Source organism: Nicotiana sylvestris, chromosome 7, assembly GCF_000393655.2.
Source record: "Nicotiana sylvestris chromosome 7, ASM39365v2, whole genome shotgun sequence".
NCBI lineage: Eukaryota > Viridiplantae > Streptophyta > Magnoliopsida > Solanales > Solanaceae > Nicotiana > Nicotiana sylvestris.
Window position 1 is genome coordinate 137,866,136 of NC_091063.1, and position 18,663 is coordinate 137,884,798.

Below are 18,663 nucleotides of genomic sequence, written 5' to 3' on the forward strand. Positions count from 1 at the left end.
AGGACGGATCAATGAGAATGTGTATTGATTACCGGTAGTTGAACAAGGTTACAATCAAGAATAAGTGTCCATTGCCGAGGATTGATGATTTGTTTGATTAGCTTCAGGGTGACAAAGTATTTTTGAAGATTGACTTGAGATCGGGCTACCATCAGTTGAGGATTAGGGCATCCGATGTCCCTAAGACAGCTTTCTGCACTCGGTATGGGCATTATGAGTTCTTGGTGATGTCATTCGGGTTGACAAATGCCCCAACAACTTTTATGAATTTGATGAACCGAGTGTTCAGGACTTACTTGGATTCGTTAGTGATAGTTTTCATTGATGATATTTTGATCTATTCCCGCAACCAGGGGGAGCACGAGCAACATCTCAGAGTAGTTATTCAGACTTTGAGGGATAGTGAGTTGTATGCTACGTTTTAGAAGTGTGAGTTCTGGCTGAGTTCAATTGCATTCCTAGGTCATGTTGTATCAGCAGAGGGTATTCAGGTTGATCCGAAGAAGATTGAGGCAGTGAAGAACTGGCCTAGACTAGCATCAGCTACAGAGATCCGGAGTTTCTTGGGATTAGCAGGCTACTATCGCCGGTTTGTGAAGGGGTTTTCATCTATCGCAGCCCCGATGACCAGGTTGACCCAGAAGGGTCCCTAGTTCAAGTGGTCAGATGAGTGTGAGGCGAGCTTTCAGAAGCTTAAGATAGCTCTGACTACGGTACCTGCGTTGGTTCTGCCCAGAGGTTCAGGGCCTTATACAGTTTATTGTGATGCATCTCGTATTGGAATTGATACGGTGTTAATGCAGGATGGCAAGGTCATTGCCTATGCTTCGCGGTAGTTGAAGATTCATGAGAAAAGCTATCATGTTCATGATTTGGAGTTAGCAACCATTATTCATGCGTTGAAGATTTGGAGGCATTATTTGTATGGTATGGCATGTGAGGTGTTCACGGATCACAAGAGTCTGCAGTATTTGTTCAAGTAAAAGGAGCTAAATTTGAGGCAGAGAAGGTGGTTGGAGCTATTAAAGGACTATGATATCACCATTTTATATCATCCGGGAAAGGCCAATGTGGTGGTCGATGCTTTGAGTAGGAACTCAGCCAGTATGGGCAATCTTGCTTATATTCCAGTCGGTGGGAGACCGCTTGCTTTGGATGTTCAGGCTTTGGACAATCAGTTCGTGAGGTTGGATGTTTCTGAGCCCTGCCACATGTTAGCTTGCACAATCACTCGTTCTTCTTTATTGGAGCGTATCCGAGATCGACAGTATGATGATCCTCATTTGTGTGTCTTTAGAGACACGGTGCAGCACGGAGGTGCCAAGCAGGTTACCTTAAGAGATGATGGAGTTTTGAGATTGCAGGGTCGAGTTTGTATGCCTAATGTGGATGTACTTCGAGAGTTGATTTTAGAAGAGGCCCATAGTTTCCGGTACTCTATTCATCCGGGCGCCGCGAAGATGTATTAGGATTTGTAGCAACATTATTGGTAGAGAAGAATGAAGAAGGACATCATTGCATATGTGGTTTGGTGTTTGAATTGTCAGCAGGTTAAGTACGAGCATTAGAGACCTGGTGGTTTGTTATAGAAGATTGAGATTCCTGAGTGGAAGTGAGAGCGTATCACTATGGACTTCGTTGTTGGACTCCCACGGACTCAGAGGAAGTTCGATGCAGTGTGGGTTATTGTTGATAGGCTGACCAAGTCAGCACATTTCATTCATGTGGCAGTCTCATATTCTTCCGAGAGGTTAGCTGAGATCTATATCTGGGAGATAGTTCGTCTTCATGGTCTGCCCGTGTCTATCATTTCGGACTAAGGTATGTCGTTTACCTCCCATTTCTAGAGAGCAGTTTAGCTAGAGTTGGGCATACGGGTTAAGTTGAGCACAGCGTTTCATCCTCAGACGGACAGGCAGTCCGAGCGGACCATTCAGATTTTGGAGGATATGCTCCGAGCTTGTGTCATTGACTTTGGAGGCTCGTGGGATCATTTTTTGCCTTTAGCAGAGTTTGCCTACAACAACAGCTACCAGTCGAGTATCCAAATGGCTCCTTATGAGACCTTGTATGGTAGGCGGTGTCGGTCGCCGGTTGGATGGTTCGAGCTGGGAGAGGCTCAGTTGTTGGGTACGGATCTAGTGCAGGATGCCTTGGACAAGGTCAGGATAGGCTTCGTACAACTCAGTCCAAGCAAAAGAGTTATGCCGACCGCAAGGTTCGTGATTTGGCATTCATGGTCAGTGAGCGAGTATTGCTTCGAGTATCTCCTATGAAGGGCGTGATGAGATTTGGGAAGAAGGGCAAGCTTAACCCTAGGTTCATTGGCCCGTTTGAGATTCTTGATCGAGTGGGAGAGGTGGCTTATAGACTTGCGTTGCCGCCGAGCTTATCAGCCGTGTATCCAGTGTTTCATGTATCCATACTTCGGAAGTATCACGACGATCCATCCCACGTGTTAGATTTCAGCACTGTCCAGTTGGACAAGGACTTGTCCTATGAGGAGGAGCCGGTAGCTATTCTAGAACAGCAGGTTCGTCAGTTGAGATCAAAGAGTTTTCCTTCTGTTCGTGTTCAGTGGAGAGGTCAGTCCGCTGAGGCATCGACCTGGGAGTCCGAGTTTGATATGCGGAGTTGTTATCCCTATCTTTTCCCCGACTCGAGTACTTCCTTCTTCTGTCCGTTCGAGGACGAACGGTTGTTTTAGGCCTCAAAAACCTCTTTCTGCCTTACCTCGATTTGCGTGCACAGTTCGGACGCGTAGCCAGAAAGCCAATATGTGAAAATGGTAAATTTTGACTTTAAAATGAATTAAGTTGACTTCGGTCAATATTCTGGGTAAACGGACCCATACCCATGATTTGACGGTCCCGGAGGGTCCGTAGAAAAATATGGGACTTGGGCGTATGCCCGGAATTGAATTCCGAGGTCCCAAGCCTGAGAAATGAATTTTTAAAGAAAATTATTTTCTGGAATATTTATGAGGTTTTGAAAGAGAAATGTGTTTAGAGTTTAATGGTATCGGGCCCGTATTTTGGTTCCGGAGCCCGGTACATGTCTTATATGTGATTTAAGATAAGTCTGTGAAATTTGGTAAGAAACGGACTCGAAATGATGTGAATCGGATTGTATTTGAAAAAAAATGAAAAATTTGAAGTTCTTAAGAAATTTCATGATTTTGATGCTAAATTCATAGTTGTTGATGTTATTTTAGTGATTCGGATGCTCGAACGAATCCGTATGATGTTTTTAGGTTAATGTGCATGTTTGGTTTGGAGCCCCGAAGGCTCATGTGAGTTTTGGATAGGCCACGGGGTGGATTTTGGACTTGAAAAATTGCAGGCTTCAACTGTTTCATTGCAGGCCTGCAGGATTTGCATTTGTGAAGCTTGGCTCGCAAATGCGAGTTTGCAAATGTGAAGGCTAAGTCGCAAATGTGAAACATCCCAGGCCAGCCCTTCATCACAAATGCTAGATTTTTCCTTCGCAAATGCGAGCTTAGCAGAAGTCTGAGTTTGCAATTGCGAACTCTGGTCGTAATTGCGACATCTGCAACCTGCAATTTTATAACTTAGCCGAAAATCTTTTATTTTTCACTCTTTCAAAACTAAAATACTCTTGGGCGATTTTTCAAAGACAACTCTTCTTCCAAATCGATTGTAAGTCAATTTTAACTCGTTTTCTTCAATCATTAACATTTTTTCACATGATTTCAACTCAAAATCAATGATTGTCATGGGGGAAATTGAGTGTTTTGGGTAGAACCTAGGTTTTTCAAAAATTGGGAATTTTGACCTCGATTTGAGGTCTGATTTCAAAATAAATTATATATTTGAGTTCGGGGGGCAAAAGGGTAATCGGGTTTTGGTTCGAATCTCGGGTTTTGACCATGTGGGCCCGGGGGCGATTTTTGACTTTTTGGGTAAAATTTTAGAAAACTCATTTTCATGCATTAGAATTGATTTATTTAGCATTTATTGATGTAATTAAGTAACTTGTGGCTTGATATGAGTGAATTGATGGTGAAATCAAGAGGTAAAGCGATAGTAGAGACTTGAATTGTGTTCGTGGCATCGAGGTAAGTGTTTGGTCTAACCTTAGCTTGAGGGATTAAGAGTCGAGTCTTATTTGCTATGTGGTATTTGTCGAGTACGACGTATATGCATGGTGACAAGTATCTATACGTTGGTGTCAAGCATGAGTGAGTCTTATATCGTGGTTATTATGACTTCGTTGTATAATTCATGCTTTGGTGATGATTTCTATTGTTGGGCAATGTTTGTGGAAGTAATCGTGACATTTGAATATTGAGGAGCGTTGGCTCAAGTTGTATAATGAAACGTGAAAGTATAAGTGGTAATTAAACCTTTAGAGCATTGACTCAAGTTGTGAAGTGAGTTGAGAAATAAAAGTGAAAAAGAGAAGAGAATCATTATATTATCTCCCTTGCCGGAAATTTGTTGCTTTTAATGTTATCTCCCTAGCTGGGATGTTGATGCTTCTTATGATGTTGATCCTTTGCCGGGACTTGATTGTTGAACTTTTGTTCCCTTGCCGGGATTCTTATTGTAATTTCATTTATTCCCTTGCCCTATTGTTTGTGATTGTTGTTTGGGTGAGAAAGAGTGTTAAAGCACGAAGGGTGATGTCGTGTATGATTTGTGAGGAAAGAGTATAAAGCATGAAGGGTGATGCCGTGCCGCATGATGTACCATTCTGTGCCGATTATATTGATTATATGGTGAGGTAGAGAGTAAAAGTACAAAGGTTGATGCCGTGCACATTTTCATTACTTATTGCTTTGGTGAGGACGAGAGTAAAAGCACGAAGGGTGATGCCGTGCATTTATTGATTCCTGATTCTTTGTTGATATCTGAGATATGTTGTCTCTTTAATTACCCGTTGTCTTTCTATTCTAAATTGATAGTTCCCCACAACATGTTACCCCTCCCATACTTGACTATATATTACTGTTCTTCTTTTTCGCTGTATATAGTTAAATTGCATAGGTTTATTTGGCAGTCTGGTCCTAGCCTCGTCACTACTTCGCCGAGGTTAGGCTAGGCACTTACCAGAACATGAGGTAGGTTGTGCTGATACTACACTCTGCATTGTGTGCAGATCCCAGAGCAGCAACTTTTGAACCGTAGATCGGGTGGTTGCCTTCAGTCCATATGGAGATCCAAGGTAGTCCTGCAGGCGTCCGCAGACCCTGGCATCTCCCTCTATCCCTTTACTCCTATTTCATTTACTTAGTTCAGAAACAATATATCTTTTATCTTTCAGACTTTGTATGTAGTATTCCTAGATCGTATGTGAAACTGTGACACCAGTTTTGGATGGTCGATGCTCAAACAATTGTATTAGATACATATTTCAGATAGTTTACTGCATTTCTTCCACTATTGTAATTTTTGCTGTCTACACGTTATGGCTTTATGATTGTTAAAGAATATAAATTGGTAAAAAGGTAATTTGTTCAAACAGTCGGCTTGCCTAGCTCACATTAGTAGGTGATCGCAGCCTACTCCGCACTATTAAAAAGTAGGAAGAGAGGGTCGCAATAGCTTTTACCCGATTTGTGGGTCGGGATCGAATTCCACAGGGAGCTAGGAATGGAGTCGAGTATCTATTTAGAGTGGAATTATGTATTTGTTCCAAATATCACTTCCATTCATTTTTGGTTTTTCTTTAACAAACTACTATTATCAATTACTAATTATAAATGCAACTAGATTATGCTAAACGTGAATTGCTAAAAGTTGTATCTAATGGATAAAAGGCACTAGGGTAGTGACTTTCACCTAGGTGGTTAATTGCCGGGTAATTGCTTCTAAGGCACGATTGACATGATTGGAGAAATATGTTATAACCGCTGCACAATTTTACCCACTCTCACACCTCTCGGTAGAGAGAGTGATTTTGCCCAATTGACTCTCTCAAGACCAAATGGGTAGGCTAATTTGATCAAGCAACTAGGGTTCAAGTCGGTAATTACTCTCTCGAGGTTTAACCCTTTAATTGGGACTATCAATTCTCCTAAGTCCATCCCAATTCCTTGTTGGGTTAATTTTGGAGACTTAGGCTCTCTTTCTCAAGAAGAGCCAAGTCAACTTAGCACAAGCCAGTGTTTGCAACCACCAATTCATAAATTGAACCATAAAATTGACCCAAATAACAAACACTCATAGTCAATCTAGCCCTAAATCACAATACCCATCAATTACCCACACTAGGGTTGAGCCACAACCCTAGCTAATGAGTTTAGCTACTCATGCTTGAAGAGAAAAACAGAGAAATAGATGAAGATAAAGACATATTAATTAATTGCTAAGGTAAATACAAAGATTCAATGATAAAAACTAAGTAAAATTGCCCAAAATGGCTACAAATGGTCTTCTCACGAGCGCAGATCAGTTCAGAAAAATAGCTGATACCCTAAAAATGGAAAAAAGTTCTATTTATACTAAGCTAGAAAAATTGGACAAAAATGCCCCTGCCGGGTCAGTGCGGACCGCACAAAATGGTGTGCGGCCGCACTAGGCTCTTGACTCTGGACAATAAACTCTCTGATCCCAGGCTCCGCGAACCGCGGCCGCGGAGGCTTCCAATGCGGTCCGCGCAGAATGGATTGCGGACCGCACAGGCTTGAACCCTGGCACTTGACATCTCTCTGAAGTTTGTTTCCGCTGACCGCATAAAATGGTAGTGCGGCCGCGGTGTCTTCAGTGCGGACCGCACAATATGTACTGCGGCCGCACTGCTTTGATGCCTTCAAATCCAGCTCTCTGAATCTCCCTAGTGCGGACCGCACAAAGTGTAGTGCGGCCGCACTAGGCCTGTTTGTCCTGAGTTGTCTTGTCTTTGGTACTTGTGCAGGTTTCACTCCTTTTGAGCCGATATTTAATGCCTCATCACTTTGTTGATCAAACCTGCAATCATGCACAATTTATGAGCCTTTTGGGACTATTTTGTAAGAACTTATAATCAAAGTGTAAGCAAGAAGAAGCATGAAACACGTCAAAATCCCTAGTTATCAGTAGGTGCCATCACGACTCCCGAAGGTGGGAAATCCGGGTCGTGACAATTGTCTTGATATGCGTGTTACAGAGTGTGTGATGAATAGTTAGCTTCCCCTTTAATACAGTAGGGGAGTTTTACCCTAAGTACAATTCTAAAAAAAGATAAAAATCTTTCTTCTCGCTAATCACATATCTACCGCTGATACGGGCCGAGATTCACGCAGTGATATCCGGTTGGGAACGGATATCACGGCCCTTTGTTAATCGTGTGCGGTCGTTTGGCAATGCTTTCCGAGGTCTCGTTGTTCGAATCAGGTCCGGGGGTATGATCTCGATGGCTCCGGAGGCAGGTGTTTTGTTCGAGCTTTGATACGAGCGGCTCCCGGCTTCGATCTTGACTACACACAGTTATGTCCTCTCTTTGTTTGCCTCACCTGAAAATCGGGGTATTCATTACCTCCATTTTTACCTGTATACAGAATCACCTCAAAGATCTAAAACACCAAGGATTTGGGGTTGGATGGTAATATCCGTCCCTCTTTAATCAACGGTTTCATTTTTAAATCTAAAAATAAAAAAAATCCTAATATATAGTAGTATTTCTCTTATTAATAAGTCTTATGCTATGTAAATTTAAATTAGCCGATACTCAATACCGAATATCAGGCGAAAAAAATATTTAGGGACCAAGCTCCCCGTGGTGTGCTACTCCTCGCTGTCCCTTTCCGACCGTTGAGTTAGCCGACAAAGTTCACACGCTACAATAAAAGTCTACAAGTAAGAGCTCTACATTTCATAGTTCATACATATCCTCTTAATATTATATAATTAGCACAATAAAAAAACATTGGATACATACCTACATACAATTTGGATATAATATATCTATCACCCCTACGTTCAGCAATATTATATAACCCCTCGTTTTTTATTTTAATAATTTATAGTTGCCTCATTTGACTGTTTTTGTTGACACTAGATGGATATCCTTTCACTTATTTTTGGGCACAAGATGGACCAAAAGGTAGTCATGCACTATAAAATTCAGAAAAAACGCACGCACTTCATGTTTCAATTAGGTAGTAGATTTTACTATTACTCGTTGGTGACTTGCATAAAACTTATTTTAAATTTGATACCCTATCTTTAAGAATATATCTTGGTGGAATATATGTCAACTTGTAATTTAGGGATTCAACGAACACAAAAATAACAAACATCCCCTTTATTACCAACCTAAATACATACAAAAATAGGAATTATAATATAAATAACAAAAATAATAATTATATTTCAATTACAAGGAAGATATAGTAAGTTATATAAATTTTTATCGACTACTTCTCTTTATTTATTAAATCTCTTGCAAACTAAAAATAAAAAAATAAAAAAATAATAAATAAATATCTTGTCTCTCCTTGATAAAATCAATTTTCCTTCGACTATAGACTAAAAGAGATTTCATTTATTAGCATTCTTTTCTTTGTTAAATGTAACTCATATGGAGTTAAAAATTGCTATGAAAATAGTGGAAAACAATCACAAATAATCAAGAAATATATTTTAGAAAAATAAATTAAGCTAGGGTATAATACATCCAAAAAAAAATAAAATAAGCTAGGGTATGACTTATGAGTACAAGTGTATAACGATGTGTAAAGCAAAATTAACAGGCAATTAGGTAATTGCTTAAAGTAAAAGGGAGATGTCAGTAATATTATCAAAATAGAAGGACTTTTTTACAACTTATTTATTTATTTTTAAAAACAGAAAAGAGCTTTCACTGTTTCACTTTACAAAAGCATCTGAAACGTTATCGTACACACCAGTAATTTGCATTCCCAGTCCTCCTTTTTCTTCCCTTTTTCCATCTCCGGCAGCTCACAGCTCACTCCAATTTTTTCCACTCAGCTCCACTCCAATGTGTAAAACCCTAGCTAAAAATCGTTAAAGTTAGGGTTTCAAATTTGCAATGGGGAACTGCTGCAGATCTCCGGCAGCTGTCGCAAGAGAAGACGTGAAGTCTTCAAACTTCTCCGGCAACGATCACGGCCGGAAAGACAAGTCCGGCGCCGCAAAATCTCAAAAACCGGTAACCGTGTTAACCGATGTGAAAAATTCGAACGTTGAAGAGAAGTATTTAGTTGATAGAGAACTAGGCAGGGGCGAATTCGGAATTACATACCTTTGTATAGATCGTAACAGTAAAGAGCTTTTAGCTTGCAAGTCAATTTCGAAACGGAAGCTACGAACAGCTGTAGATGTGGAGGATGTGAGGAGAGAAGTAGCTATAATGAAGCATTTGCCGGTGAATTCAAATATTGTGAGCTTTAGAGAAGCGTGCGAGGATGAAAATGCGGTGCATTTGGTTATGGAATTGTGCGAAGGTGGGGAATTGTTCGATAGGATTGTGGCGCGAGGACATTATACTGAACGAGCTGCGGCTGCTGTTACACGGACGATTATGGAGGTTGTGATGCTTTGTCATAAGCATGGTGTGATTCATAGAGATTTGAAACCTGAGAACTTTTTGTTTGCTAATAAGAAGGAAAATTCGCCTCTTAAAGCTATTGATTTTGGCTTGTCAATTTTCTTCAAGCCAGGTAAAAATGAAAACTCTAGTTGTGTTTCAATTCAATTTGTTTGCCATTTACCCAGATTATTGTTCATGTCCTTTGTTTTTATCATGTTTTAGAATGTAGACTAATACGATTTGGATAGTACATTGTACCCTACGCTGTCACATACTTTCCTTTTTAGTCTATCCCAAAAAATGACACATTTATATATTTAGAAACAATTTTACTTTAAAGTTATCATTACCCTAATGAGATGATTTATATCCATACAAATATCTATGACTTGTTTGAGACCACATGTTCTAAAGTCTTTATTTCTTTCTTAAGTTGTGTGTCTGTATCTAGTCAAATACCATCACATAAATTGGGATGAAGTATGAGTTAGATAGTATATTATGTATGTATTTGTTTAGGTGTATGATCATTAGAAGAGTTAACAGTTTTAGATGAAAAGACTAACAATCATAATGATCATTAAAAGAGTTATCAGTTTTAGATAAATGACTAACAATCATATCATGCAGTTAGGACAATTTACTATGGGAATGACATTAAGGTTATCTGCTGATGTTACGTACTTTTCTAGGAAGAAGGAAATGTACAGGTGAGTTAAGGTATTGGTGCCTGACAAATGTGTCATTGTTGTGTAGGCCGTAAAACTTCTATGTGACTTTAGATAAAATTTGGTGGACCCTTTCATAAATATTAATATCCCAAAGGTTCAGTGGGTAGAACAAACAAGTTGCTAAGCTTGTAATAAGTTATATTCAGTTGATGCTGGAGAAAAACTAGCCTTGTCTCCTTCATTTGTACTCTAACTTGATTAGTACAACTTACCAAACAAGCTAGCTCTGTTACTATAACTTACCAGCAGGAAGTAATGGTACATTCACTTTGTTAAACTCATTGATTGAGTCGGGAAAAAGTTAGTTTTGATATAGGATTACCAAGCAAAGGTGATGATATTTTTACCAAGCGAAGAAAGGACTGATGGTTTCCTTGCTGTTGTTTATTCTTATGGCAGAGGATTGTTTCTTCCATCAAACCTCGGAGGCTTTTTTGAGTATTGAAATTGAATGTATCATGTTAGAAGCATTGCAGTACCAATTTGTGTATTAGAGTTTGAAACTTTGAATATTGCTGTGTTGAGAATCTCTCTCGTTCAGTTTCAGTTGATAGTGCTTCTGTAATTGCGAAAGCCAAAAGGGTTACAAACAGTAAAACTTACAAATGGTCCATAATTCAGAGCTAATCTTTGCCAAGTTGCGAGTTACCTTGTGACAAAGGCTTGGCTTAACCTAAATGGGAGGATTGCATTTGGGTTTTACAAATGACCCATGAGCTGTTTCATGGATCCATTGATTGGTGGAAGGGCCTTATAAAGGAACTAAATTCTAGCAAACATACATTCCTTAGGCCGTCTCTACCAATTTACCTAATACACTGTCCACGCGCTTTTATCCGAATTCCATCATATTCTGGCTCAGTTCACGAATCTTGAAAGTTATTCTACCATGTACTTCCAGGAGTAAGTATAAAAAACCTTAGCTACTATTGCAGTATGATAACTAACATACTGTCTAAAAGGTGTTATTGGCGAACTGTTTTTTTGCTTGTATTTGATGAACTTCAAGTTTGGCACCCCTTTAGAAGAATGAGGTTGAAGTGATATTAGACAAGACTGTGATCCCAAAATAGAAACAATTTGGATATCTAGGCACATTGTTAGAGGAAAAAGGTACGACAACTGAAGATGTTACACATGGAATTGAAATTAGGGTGATTGAAATGGAGGAATATTACGAGTGTTATACAATAGGAAGATACTTGTCAAAGTAAAAGGTAAGTTCTACGTAACAATTGTCAGACAGATGTTACATGGAAGTGAAAATTGAGCGTTTTAAGTGTAACATATCTGCAAGATTAATGTCATAAAAGTTCAGGTTAATCGGTATGTGTGGTCATATAAGATTGCGTACGACATTAGAAATGATCAGATTTGACAAAAGGTACATTTCGTACACTTAGGATAAAATGAGGTGCCTTTATGGATATACGATGAAAATGAAACATAAAGGATAGAGAAAAGAAAAGGTTGTCTTTGACTTGTGATCATTCTATCGCACTTACCAACCATCATTTGGATATCTATGTGGGATGATAGACACATAAACTGGAATAGATAAACTTTTTGACAACCAAATTTATTTAGGAGCGATCTCAGGGGAAAATTTGTGTGTGGGTGGGTGGATTGGGGGGGGGGGAGGTGTGACTTCTCCAGCTTTGATGTGTTATTCACGCAGAACTCCAGGTTACCATAGTATAGTTGTAGTTAGGAGTTACACCCTCCCGTCCAGTTTATGTGAATTGATCTTCTTTTTTGGTCCGCTCCAGAAAGAATGACCCTTTTCTAAATTTGAAAATAATTTAACTTAAGCTTCCAATTTTACCCACAATAAGAAGCTTTTATAGCCACACAAATATTCTGGCATGTTTAACACCACAAGTTTCAAAAGAATTATAGCCACATAAATGTTATGCTTGTTTAGGATAAATTTTTTTAAAAGTCTACATTTCTTTCTTAAACTCCATGCCTAGTCAAATAGGTTCACATTAATTGGAATGGAGGGAATAATTGTTAATTGTTATTCTTCTTTCTTAGATCTGGAAAGTTTAATTGGTTGTTTCCATGTTTGTAGAAATTTCTTTCCATTTTGTTTAATATTTGGGCAACAACAGATTAGATTACTAGCTAAATACCTAAGGATGAAGGTTTTCGGTGTTTCTCTCTTACAAAAGTAGACAGTTTTCTTTTGAACATGACATTGTTCTAATTACTCAAATTTATTTTAGGCCTAAGGTTTCATTCAAATAATTTAGTGTAACTTTGTTTGACTCGACAAATTTTGTCAGTGTGCCTAGATCCCCCTGTGTCATGATGCTAACTTGATACTTAAAAAGGAAAAGAGCAAATCTGACGTTAATATATATTGAATATGTAAGCAAATGCTTGTTCCTTTCTACTTCCCTTCATAAGGGATGTAAAGAAAAGAAAAAGAAAGAATCTTAGGTAACTATAGGTCTTGGACACTTAACCTTGTGGTACAAACAACTCTTCTCATTGCCTGATTATTTGGTACTTTGCACTAATACTTGTCTATCGTATCTAATAATGTTGATTATCTTTACTTGTTTAAAACATATTGCTCATGTTTATTGCTTAAATATGTATTTTAGGGGAGAGTTTCTCTGAAATAGTCGGAAGTCCCTATTATATGGCTCCTGAGGTGCTCAAACGAAACTATGGACCAGAGATAGATATATGGAGTGCAGGAGTCATTTTATACATTTTGTTATGTGGGGTTCCTCCTTTTTGGGCTGGTAAACTCTCTTCCTGCTAATTTTCCTCTCTATCCCCACTCCCTTAATTCCTTCATATGTACATTCTCAGATGCCCCTCTCTCATTTTATTAAAACAACTCTGTTTGTACAGAATCTGAACAAGGTGTTGCTCAGGCCATCTTACGTGGGGCGATAGATTTCAAACGGGAACCCTGGCCAAGTATTTCAGAGAGTGCTAAAAATCTTGTACGGCAAATGCTGGAGCCAGATCCAAAGCTTCGGCTGACTGCAAAACAAGTACTTGGTACATAATGTTTCATATATGTTTATTAATTCTCTTGGAAAATGCCTTCCCTTTATCAAAGACAGAGCTATTGGATAGCCTAATTTGAAATGGATCAACTCTTCAATGTACTTTGCATTGTGCTTGAAACATACATGCATTTTGTATATTAGACCGGTTGACGAGATGACTGACTTGGAGGGTCCAGTTACGACTATTAACCAAGAAAATTGGTAGGTATCAGCATATAAGCTCACACCTAATAACGAATCCAACAATGGCATCAACAGGATAATAACCAATCGATTGAGATAGCCCTATATTTCTTCTGTTCATTGATTTTGCTATCTAAACTTGTACCTCAAACTAACAAGCGTCATTCAGATGCTAGAGAGGTGCTTTTTACCTTCTCTCCACTTCTTGGGCATAAATTATTGTCTGTAAATTTTCTAGTGCGTAGCATTATCTTTATGGGAGAAAGCTAAGCAATAGTGTAACCATTGAAGAGACGTGCAAGCTCCATAAAGTGGTGAGAGCTTTTTTCATAATGCCTGAAAATGAAGTAAATTTAGTGCCATTTTAATCTCTCATCGTTACAGCCATACCTCTGTGCTAAGCTGCTCTAACTGTGAATTGCCATTTTTGTGGGATGTCAAGTGATCGAATCTCTGCTCATGTTGGACAGAGTGGTGTAACTTAGACATAAGCATCTTAATAAGCTCAAACTTCCACTTTCCATTATGAGGAATTCATTAAATCGCACGCCGTAGCATTCTTGAGCCTTATAGAGCTGCAAGGATTAAAGAAGGTTTTTTTGGAAGTCATGGGTCCCGCCAGACAATGATTGGACAAAACAAAGGAAATGGTACTTTGAACCTCTAGCGATCTGTAAATTTGGGATGAAGAAGGATGAAGAGAAGGAAAAAGCATGGGCACATCGATGTAGATTTTAGCATCCATTAGATTGGAGGAAAGTACGATCTTTGATGTGGAAATTAGTTGACAAAGGAAATACAAAGAAAGAAGTGTCAATGCATATTTCCTTTCAAATTACTACAGTGAGGCAAGACCTAGTAAGGTCTTTCTTGTATAAAAGTTAATTTGGAGACGTAGTAATCAACTGCCAGTTAAATACAGCAGAAGCCTAATCTGACCCTCTTGTATTTTGGGTATTGAACAAGTTCTCTTTTCTTGTAGAACACTCTTGGCTTCAAAATGCTAAGAAGGCTCCAAATGTTCCCCTTGGAGATGTTGTGAAGTCAAGACTTAAGCAATTTTCTTTGATGAATAGGTTTAAGAGGAAAGCTCTGAGGGTGGGTTCATTTATCTAACACTCTTTTTTTTCTTTATTTAGCTTTTCGCTTCTAGGACAATTAAAAGGTGCATATCCAAATGCAGGTGATTGCTGATTTCTTGTCTAATGAAGAAGTTGAAGACCTCAGAGAAATGTTTAGCAAGATAGACACCGATAATGATGGTATTGTTTCAGTCCAAGAACTTAAAGCTGGACTTCCAAAGCTCAACTCACAGCTGGCAGAATCTGAAGTACAAATGCTTGTTGAAGCCGTGAGTCTACCTACCTATTCCTTGATGAAAAAAAAACCTTTGTAATTTGAATTTCCCATTTTTTTCGGAGGTTGGCATATTGATGCTGCTCAGCATCTTAAAGAATGCTTCTGGTATTAGAGGTGATAACATCTGCATCAGTTGTCATTTCACATGATATGTTTATACATAAACAAGCGCGGTTTCCATTTTTTGCTAGGATATTTTTAGCAACCTTTTTGTTCTAGAATATCCAATTGTCGAGAGGAGTTATATATCCTGCTATTTTTCATGGGAATCAGCTGAATAAAAATATCGAATTTTGAAATAAGGGAAAAGAAAAAAGGAACTAGAAGAAGGGACAAGGAGAAAAGTAAGTTTCAGAGTTTTATGCTTTAAATGGTTTGAACTTCATGTTAACATTAACTGGTCTTCTGTTCTAAGTTTGTGAAAAAACCTCTTGAAAAGAACTTCGATGAGTTCTTGTTTAGTCTTCTCGTCCTGTTTATATCTGGTTGGAAATATAGAATCCTCCTTTTTTCTATTCTCACTTCTGCTGTGTTTAAATTGTCGTCTTCCAGTCACGGTCTTTGGCTCTATTAATATCTGCAATTTAGTTGATATAAGCTGGTTAAGATGGGTAAGCAGTCCTGTTGTTTTTTTGTTTGCTTATGTAGTTCATTGCAGCTAATATTACTGAAATGTCATCACTGATCAGGTTAGTTAAATATATTTCACTGACTGCCCTCTTTTCTCTATTCCCAAAGAAAAGTAGAAGAAAGGAAATAAGAAATTAAGCAAGAAAGCCGTAAAGATGGGATACTTTGTTTCATGCAGATTGATACCAATGGCAAAGGGACCCTGGACTATGGGGAATTTATTGCTGTTTCACTCCATCTTCAACGGATGGCTAACGATGAACATCTGCACAAGGCTTTCTCCTACTTTGATAAGGATGGAAATGGTTACATTGAACCAGATGAGCTTCGAGATGCCTTGATGGAGGATGGGGCAGATGACTGCGCCAATGTGGCGAATGACATTTTCCAGGAGGTTGATACAGACAAGGTGAGCATGCGGCAAACCGAAAAGCCTCTGCTACTAACATGTATTTATCCTGGGATAGTATTTTCCTTATCTTCTCTCTCTACGAATGCAGGATGGGCGCATCAGCTTTGAAGAATTTGCGGCCATGATGAAAACTGGGACAGATTGGAGAAAGGCTTCACGACATTATTCAAGAGGGAGATTTAATAGTCTAAGTGTGAAGCTAATGAAGGATGGTTCGCTTAACTTGGGAAATGAGTAAGGTTTACATTTCATTCATCAAAATGAAGTATTGTATCGATGTGTATTTGATCTCTCGCCATTGTTTTCTGGGGTACCCATTAGATTGTTTGCTTGCCAGGATGGGAAAGAGGCGACTTCATCTGGGTAACCTTTGTAATCATTTGAAACACAGAATGTATCCTATCCTCTTCCTCTTGACAATTGTTCCCCACACAAAAAGAAAAGAAAAAGATATTTTTTTAATTCTGCAGCATAATTTTTGTACAAAAGCATATTTTTCTTGTTTCACCGTTGTTTGTGCCTCTATATTAGCATTGACATAGAGCATACATGGAAGTGTGCTTAGTTCAAATGCCTTTCCTTTTCATCTTTTTTTCTCCAATTTTCGTTTTCTATGTGATTTGAATGTCTTACCGCAGTTTTGGGCAGGTGAAAGGGATCAGTAATTCTATCAGATTTTAGTCTGCATTCTTCTTAGCAACGTTGATGTAAAAGAACAACTTTTTTCTTTTGATATCTCTCGCATTAAGCTGGTGCTATTCTTTTTCCTTCTGTCTTAATTTGTATCTGCTCTCTGATAAATTGGAACCTGAATGTTAGTAACTGCTTGAACATGAGAAAATCTGAAAATAGTTAAGTAGTTTGGATTTTGAGTACAATAAGTTGGGATATTTGAGAGACATATGACTTGCTAAATGATCTAAGAATGATAGATTAAGAAAGAATCAAGTTAAATAAGAAATATAGCAAACAACATCCATACGACTTGGTTATTATGAGGGGAAAAACTGACAATAAGAGGAAGTCACAATCGACAAAAAAAAGAAAAAAAGAAAAGAAAAGAAGAACAGTCAAGGAATATAACGCCTAGTACCTTACACACCATAAAAAGGAAAAACGAAAAAACACATGATTTCAAAAGACTTTTTTCTCTATTATGTGTATTTGTTTTTTTATAACAATATTGCTAATCCTTTACCTCTCCTTCTTCTAACCTATGTAATAATCTTCTCTTGTTAAGTATGACTGCTTTAAGATCAAATCAGATTTGTTTTTTAAAATGGAATCGTTCTCCAACCTGATAGTGGAGTGATTAAGCCGTTCAAACATAATGATTTTAGTTCCGAGAATTATTGATAAAGATATTTATGTATATTTTGATAAAGTGGTTAATTGCTAGACCTGTGACTAACAAAATAATTTTAAAAAAAATTAGTGATAAGATTAAATGAACAATAAGAAAATAAAAATTGTTAATAGATTTTTTTCTAATTAATTTGTAAATATTTATTATTTATCTCTTAAAATCTTAGATTATCGAATTACTATCTTAGAAATGTTACTATAAGTAACTATCTGACCATTACCCAACTCAAAAAATGGGAACAAATAAAATATTCATCTATATTATTTGGATTTGAGTAGGAAGAATAAATTTTGTGTTGTGATGCAAAGAAAATCAGAACTAGCGTCTTGCAACTTATTTAAAAAAATGTATTTGGATAATATAAATTCATTTTGATATTCGTCTTATCCAATTTTTGCGGGAAAAACCTAGTACATTAATATTTTTGGTTAGTTAATCACAACAATTAGGCTTCAACACGTGCCAAGTAAGTTATGATAAAAGTAAAGAATGACATGGACATAGTGTAAAGAACACACCGAGCTAAGCATAATGATACCGTACCTATTAGTCGCGAAACTGATCATCATAAAGTAGCCCCCGATCATGTACGGAGAATCGCTCATAATTATGAATGAGGAAAGAATCAACTAATCCCGGATTATATAGGATTTGCCATCATTGCTCCATCAGTTAAAAATCAATTATGTAACAGACAGAACAAGCCAATCAGTTATGAAATTAACTCAACAACTATAGAATTAACTTATCAGTTACGGTATTTCAGCATTTACTCAACCGTTACAAGTCTTCCAAAAGTAACAGATGGGTTGAGTAACTACTCTTAATAGACACGTAATGCAAGGTGAATGGTTACCTAGAACTATAAATAGACACACGTTTCCACCATTGTAATCAACTAATTTGCCGTTATTGAATTCATTTTTCATTTCTCTATCACGTTGTATTATAAATATTTATATCTTTTCGATCAAATCGGTTGCTTGTGGTCCGTCGTGCAAAATTAATTGCTTTGATCTTGAAAATTATTTTTTTGGTTAAATAATTTATATTATCATTTATACTCTATCCTATTACATTACAATTACGTTAATTAATTTAAGGAAGATTTCACATTAAAATAATTGGGCTCAAGAAATGTATTTTATTTGCTTACGCAAGATTTGTACAAATTAAACAATAAAGTTTTGAGAACCTTTAAGTTCATAAAGCTTTATACGAACAAAAGCTCACCTGGTGTGTCACAAAACATAAAACAAATATTTTTTTTATACGCTACTCAAAATAATGGTTAATCATTAAGATATTTGTATACGGTCAAAACTGGACTTGCCCTTTATATGACTAATCGAAATTGGGACATAATAGGTCGAGGATCAACCTCGTATTATATCGAACCATGGTGCAAAGTTAGATCACTGAGCTCGTGACCCAGAGACCGATCAAGATCGAGAT

General features: G+C 37.7%; 1 protein-coding gene across 1 annotated transcript; it reads left to right on the forward strand.

Annotated features, from left to right (window-relative positions):
* The first annotated feature begins 8,812 nt into the window (after positions 1-8,812).
* LOC104245278 (calcium-dependent protein kinase 13) lies at positions 8,813-16,304 on the forward strand. Its single transcript, XM_009800869.2, has 7 exons — positions 8,813-9,625; positions 12,839-12,982; positions 13,095-13,247; positions 14,424-14,539; positions 14,625-14,792; positions 15,609-15,839; positions 15,931-16,304. The coding sequence occupies exons 1-7, from the start codon at positions 8,995-8,997 to the stop codon at positions 16,078-16,080; spliced, it is 1,593 nt and encodes a 530-aa protein (XP_009799171.1). The 5' UTR covers positions 8,813-8,994; the 3' UTR covers positions 16,081-16,304.
* The last annotated feature ends 2,359 nt before the right edge of the window (positions 16,305-18,663 follow it).

What these genes read in the sequence shown, in the direction of transcription:
- LOC104245278 (XM_009800869.2), top strand. Translation starts at nt 8,995, where the DNA reads ATGGGGAACTGCTGCAGATCTCCGGCAGCTGTCGCAAGAGAAGACGTG. An exon ending in TACAAATGCTTGTTGAAGCC is followed by an intron (nt 14,793 to 15,608) that starts GTGAGTCTACCT and finishes TGTTTCATGCAG; the next exon opens with ATTGATACCAATGGCAAAGG. An exon ending in AGGAGGTTGATACAGACAAG is followed by an intron (nt 15,840 to 15,930) that starts GTGAGCATGCGG and finishes CTACGAATGCAG; the next exon opens with GATGGGCGCATCAGCTTTGA.